Source organism: Aplysia californica, unplaced genomic scaffold (assembly GCF_000002075.1).
Source record: "Aplysia californica isolate F4 #8 unplaced genomic scaffold, AplCal3.0 scaffold00999, whole genome shotgun sequence".
Lineage (NCBI taxonomy): Eukaryota > Metazoa > Mollusca > Gastropoda > Aplysiida > Aplysiidae > Aplysia > Aplysia californica.
The window spans coordinates 135853-142063 of record NW_004798269.1 but is presented as its reverse complement, the minus strand read 5'-3'; the positions used below and the strand labels follow the sequence as shown (position 1 = coordinate 142063).

Sequence of the window (6211 nt, the reverse complement as noted above, 5' to 3'; positions counted from 1 at the left end):
GCCCACTCTTTCTAAGTCAGACAAATACATTAAGTGTCCACTCTCATACAAATAAAATATAAAAAAATATAGACAACAAAATTCCATTCATCTTTCTAAACCTACAAATTTTACCCAAAAGACACAGTGTCTCTTCCAAGCTGATTTCAAGTACAGAATAACAATACGCAAGTTCTTATAAGTAACTCGGTTGAGTAGTTTGGCCTATGACCAAGTCTAACTTGATCTATAACCTAAAAGAAAATTTGAGGACAAAAGATCAGAGGCAGGCACACTGAATGAGCTTAGACGGCTTGCTCGGGATGAGATAAATAAAAGAAATTCGTCTGTGTACTTTGTTCCCACTGGAGTGATGGACAATGCCGTCCATTAAACATGATAGAATCCCTCTCTCGTTTTCATTAATATAAATAGTGAGGATCACCTACACAGAATGAGAAAAGGATTTTGTCTTCCTCGAGCAGCCATCTTATTAAATAAAAGAAAACAGTGGATTCAGCCAAGTCTTTACATCCTCATATAGTTTAATAAAGAGTAAACAACACAGATTTTTCTTTATATACTGAAACTCGTTAACCTTTGCAAGAGTATATTAAAGAAAATGCATGTACAACAAGCTAAAACACAGAAGATTTTCCCAACTGTTAAAACATTTTCCTGTTACTGTTTTATTCTCGAAACTGATCCTTTCTAAACACAGCCTGTATTTTATAGTTGTTGAAAACCAAACGCTTGTAAAAAATGTTTACAGGTCCCATCTTCTTTTTTTACAATTTTTACAATGACAAAGCTGCCAGATTTGCAAACATAAAGGCCATGGGTTCAAATCTTATTCAGACCAGGACATCTTATTTGCTGAGTATTTAATAGACTCCATGAGATTAACATCTTTTCGAAACTTTACTCACTAGTTCTTTCAGGTTTCCACCAGTAGTGAAGGATGCTTCTTTGTTCATGACCTGCTGTAGTTCACCCATAATCTTATCAGCCAGCACCTGAAAAATTTAACAAATTTTCAGTATCTATGGGAACATTATGGCATGATAGCAGCACAAAAACAATACAGAAAGATTAAGAAGCTTAATGAGGTCAAATTCTCCACACTGGCTAATGATGAGTGTGAACGAAAAAGTCTTTTTGCTCTTAACAAAGCCAAATATAAGAAATATCCTGCACACTAAACTCAATTATACCCAAAATGTCAGATTTCACTTTAAAATAAAACTGTCCTCTATGAAATTCTCGTTCTCCCTTCCCTTTCAGTCTGGTAATTTCAAGCAAAAGAAATAAAAAACAAAAAGAAAAAATGTCCGCACAAACTTGATATCGGAGGGTGATCAGACACTGATCTCAATTACAATGAACAGGCTGCTAATTAAACTAAATAACAGTACTTTGGTGATCTGACTAAGCCGGTCATTCAATACTTTACCCGGATTATGAAAAATTATAATGAAAAATGAAAGCAAGAAATTTCGCATATATATATATATATATGCTGTCTTTCAGAACTTTTTTCAGTTTAAACTGGAAAATGAAAAAGTGGATACTGTATCAGGTGAACATCCGTGTTTTGTCATCATACTGCTTTTTTGCTGTTTAAGTTGTCTTTGTTACCACGTCACTTTCATTATTCTATGCCTTGGAGCACTGCCATGCAGAAGGATTCCTTTATCAGTTTTGTTTCGTAGCTTCCCTCATCATTTCTTGATGAGAATGACCATATTTCATCAAAAAGGTTGAATTATAGTAAGTGCCTTATGACAAAATGGTCATAAATTGCTATGCTAGTCTAGTATGGAGACACCCTAAAAAAACAATCAGCAATTATAAAGTCAATGGAAATGGTTGGACGCCCTTTTCGTGGGCTATCAAGAGTGGACAGATAGCCTGGTTAGATAATTTAGACATTCATCAACTTGAACTCTGCTTAACATTTCAAAATCTGTTGCAGGTGGTTTTCCTTCCTCGCAAATAAAGAAATTTAATTAAAATCACAGACGATAATAATCTATATAATTTAAAAGATTTTATTGTTATTGGATTGGCAAACTTCCAGGTGCAAATTTCATAAACTGTATTCATAGATTCTAGTTGGATTCACATTATATAACTTATTATATAAGGCCTTACAGTGAAGGCTACATCGTTAGGGTAAGGGAGGATACGTGTAAAGCCAGTGTAAAGGTTCATATTTTAGGGTAGGACAGTAGAGGTAAGCTGGAGAGGTGTACCATTTAACTAGAATGCCAGACATACTATTTATCAGCATTCCAGAAAAATTGAACTAACATTCTCCAAGTTTCTACAGTATTTAGTCTCCGCCTAAGATCCCGTTGCTTGGGAGCAATGAAAAATGCAGGATCTTAGGCGAACCAGAATCTTAGCCGATGAACCCACAGAAGAAATCTATGGTGACCCCAGGGGCGGCTCGTGGGTCTAAAAAGTGGGCGTGCACAATTAAGCTATCTTAGGCTGAAGATAATCAAGGGCAGAGTAAATGGGATGGTGTATAATTTTAGGATCTTTGGGTTGGTGAAGGAAGACCTTGTGCTTTTATTTTCATTCTTTTTACTTGTGGCTTTGACTTCTAGAACTAAATCTGTTTGTTAGCTAAACATCAATCTCATTCATCCTGCATTAGAACTGAACACTCAAGTAATACCTTTCACCACTCCACTACAAAACCGTTCAAAAGCAAAACTCATAGGACGGCGACTAAAGTATGTCACGTTCACCTCCCTCAGGTTCACGGTCACAGAGTCACTTAAAATAGCGACAAGACAATGAACCGAATCACAATTCACTTGAGCACTCCGCTGGATTGCTCTGGGGCCCACATAATTTTGGCATGGAATAGTGCACAGTCTATGGCATTTATTTTTAGATTGCCTACTGTGGGCTATGCTTCGGCTTCGGCGCTATACGGCAGGAGCACATTTGAGATGTTCTGTCTAATTAATATTAATGTACCGCCAAACTCTTTACAAAAAGTGTCGTCATCGCTTGGGTTATCCCAAAGAGCGATTTATAGGTCAGGTTTCCACTGTTGACTATCCTGTTATGTTTAGATACAGCGCATGAACTTAGGCATGGCATAGTAGATGTTTTACGGTGCTATAGAATAGAAATGACAGTTACGGCGTCAGCGAGGGCCTTGTTTTGATATAATATTTGACTAGTATTTGTTTCTGGCATCTTTTATTTTATTATTGTGGGTGCTTTACATCATAGAACATTAAAACATTTTGGGCGGCACTGCACGACCGTGCTCTATGGACGAACCACGCCTGGGTGACCCATGCTAAGGCTCATAATCGGTGAAATGGTTTCCCTCCACTCTAAAATGAACTGACATGCCCCCTGGGTGGGTTTAAGACATATATGGCAAGTGGTTAACTTTAATGACCTTCTATCACATTGCATAGTGGCATCATGAGGCGTGCCATTTTCACTGATTATCCTATCGTGAGTCTCAAGATCTACACTTATTTATCCAGTTGCCCCTCCCCTGCCTTTACCTTTCGAACATTTATAGGCTCTTTCCTTCTCTGACCAAGTTCCCTTGCCTTTGTCGTTACGCACCATATTACGTTGTGACCACATAAAATTTAGTCTGTCTCGCAAACTCAGAAATAGAGAAAACTGCTCTGCAATGGTCAGGGAAGTTTTCACAGCACGATGGAATCCCGCCTGGAGCGAGTGATGTAAGTTTAGTTAAGACAAGTGGAGAGCTCTGGTACGAGTGAGATGTTCAGGGAAAACAAACGTGTAGCTTAGTTTACACATCGGCGTGATTCCATCTCGGACAAACATTGTACCATTTCATCGCTTATGTTATGTGATCACATTCATGAGCATAGCTCTAATCCTTTACACAACAGGCAGTTCATTGATCTCAACTTTTCACTCTTGGATGATCGGCTGTACCCGCCCTGGTGTTTGTTCCATAAATTATGATCAGAAATGCGAGATCTTCGCCGAATGTAGACCTTCAGAGTGGATTAGAGTGGGATCTTAGACTTAGGGATGTATAGTGTAGAGTAAAAATTCAGTTTTATTTCAAAACAGCGGGATCTTAAGTATATATATATATGAGTATATGTCTTTAAAAAAGCGAACCAGGATCGTAAGCTGTGGGAGCTAAGGCTAAGGTGTAGACTGCTGTTGAATAATGTTATTGACAAAGTTATCCTTTACTTTAGTAGTCTATACTAGATCTAGATTCTAGATCTATAGGGCCCAGAAGGCCTATAGATAAAACTACATTCTAGTATTTCTAGGCTATAATCTTGATACTCCACTTGACTGTACTGTACTGTAGGCCTACTACTCATTGCAATATGTAGAATCTTATAATGTATATATATGTGTAAACTCGCACATTGAGGTCGCTTACCATGGTGGAATCTTTTGGCTTCAGGCACATGTTTGGTCCTCAGAAGAGTCAGTTGTGCTCAACTTCATCAAGAAAGTAGTGGTGCATGGTGGCGAGAATGATGCATCTCTGCTCACAAACTCAGGGCAATTCAAACTCACAACATCACGGTCACGGTCTCTGGATAGCGCTCAAAATTTTAAGTTGGCTTTCGAGTTCGAGACCAGATCTTGATCTGGAAAACATAAAGTAAAGGCTCGAAGAAAAGTACTACTCAAACATAAACATTATTTAGGCTACACTTAACAGTGCAACTTCTCCATAGGCTAACATTTAAAAAATATTTGATTAATGATCACTTTCACTTTGGGCGGCTGGGTGAACCGAAAGAAGAAAGGTGGAAAATGTAAACAAACTACCAGGCGCAAATGCTAGCAACCCGTTCAATTTCAAAACAAATCAGCGTTGTTGTCCTGAATCAGCTGGAAGCTGAGAGAAAATATTATCCAATCAACGGTCTGGGATTTCTCAGTCCAGTTCATTTTGAAAGGGGGTGAACCTATCCAAACAAACGGCGTTTTGAAAAAATCGTAAGAGTTCTCAGAACAAAACGCTTAAAACCTCACTTATGACTGATTTTCAAAACTTATTTCGCTAGAGGAAAGAATAAATAATAATATGGAAAATTCAGACAACAGTGATATTAATTCCTTAGTAACATTTGAATTCACCGTTGAAAAACGTCAACAAATAATGAGAGCAGCCTAGCCATTTCGCAGCTTTGTTGATCCGCGAAGCCAACACAATTCGAAAGTTTTATTTGAATGTAAACGTACGCAATAAAATAACGTAACAAAGTTATCAAAAGAATGGTTTTATTGAATTGCAGAAACTCAGTAACTCATTAAAAGCCTTGAATTCTTGTAGTATCGTTGTACAGAAGAGCTAATTAGATATGCTGCGGATGAGTTTGAATATATTAGCAAAGGAACTCCAAAGTAGTTCCCGTAATCGTCAGTCATCTTTTCCTTTTTATCCTGGTAGGACGCATTTCGACAAGAAAATGGAGGTTTCAATGCAGTAATTTGGTTTTAAAGACAATTAATGGACCTAAGGGCGTCCAGAGTTGTCCAACTCTACCCGGTTCGTTCTCAGGTAAGAAAATTCACATTAGAAAGCTGTAATTATTTAGAATTAAGTAACTGCGTTTTGCCCCAATTTTGTTGTCTGCTGACCTAAAGTTACCCCTGTGCAGTGGCCTGTTTCACTTCTGACTTTTCTTTACAGCTCAATAGTGAAAATTGTAGAATTTACTATAACCAATAATTCATTTGATATTACGTTTATCATAACAGCTTTACTGTTTCAGGGCACGTTGTTCTTCAATAAGCTTTACGAAAAGATCAGACATTTTCTCGAACAATCGAAGACCTAGATTCCATTCTTGATGTCGTCAGCTGAACTGGTTAGGAATGGAGGAAACAACACTACAAGGAGGCCTATTGCCCAGTAGATTCAAGGTCAGCCATGGGAAGTTGGAACCTGACTGAAATCAGAAGCCTAGACTTTATCAAGAGTTCTTGATCAAGTTTTTCATTAGAACTCCCAATGGAGCTGTCGAGGCTGTAAATGTTTTGACTGTTCGAAGATTTCAATCATCAATCAGTCAAGTAATTACGTAACAACAGCACTGATGAAACTGGGTCAGCAGAAAGTAGAATCTGGTAAACAAGTTAGGCCTCAACTGTGTTCTGCTGACTTCATCCTTCACCCTTCACCCTTCACTTAAACTTAACTCTCTAACATTTCAAGCTCAGGCTAGATATTTTTCTT

At 37.9% G+C, this 6211-nt stretch overlaps 2 protein-coding genes across 2 annotated transcripts in view; one reads left to right on the top strand and one right to left on the bottom strand.

Annotated features, from left to right (window-relative positions):
• LOC101848393 (cyclin-I) overlaps window positions 1-4857 on the bottom strand; it is a gene marked incomplete in the record, with an annotated part of 51371 nt that extends 46514 nt beyond the window's left edge. Inside the window, 3 exon segments of the mRNA XM_005111075.3 lie at window positions 909-995; window positions 4400-4613; window positions 4798-4857. Of these exon segments, the coding sequence (XP_005111132.2) occupies window positions 909-995; window positions 4400-4429 (117 nt within the window).
• Window positions 4858-5358: 501 nt separating this feature from the next.
• The window catches only part of LOC101847777 (cyclin-I), an 11218-nt gene continuing 10365 nt past the window's right edge, over window positions 5359-6211 (top strand). Inside the window, exon 1 of the mRNA XM_005111074.2 lies at window positions 5359-5533. The gene's annotated coding sequence lies outside the window, so the exon portion shown is untranslated. The remainder of the gene's footprint in view (window positions 5534-6211) is intronic.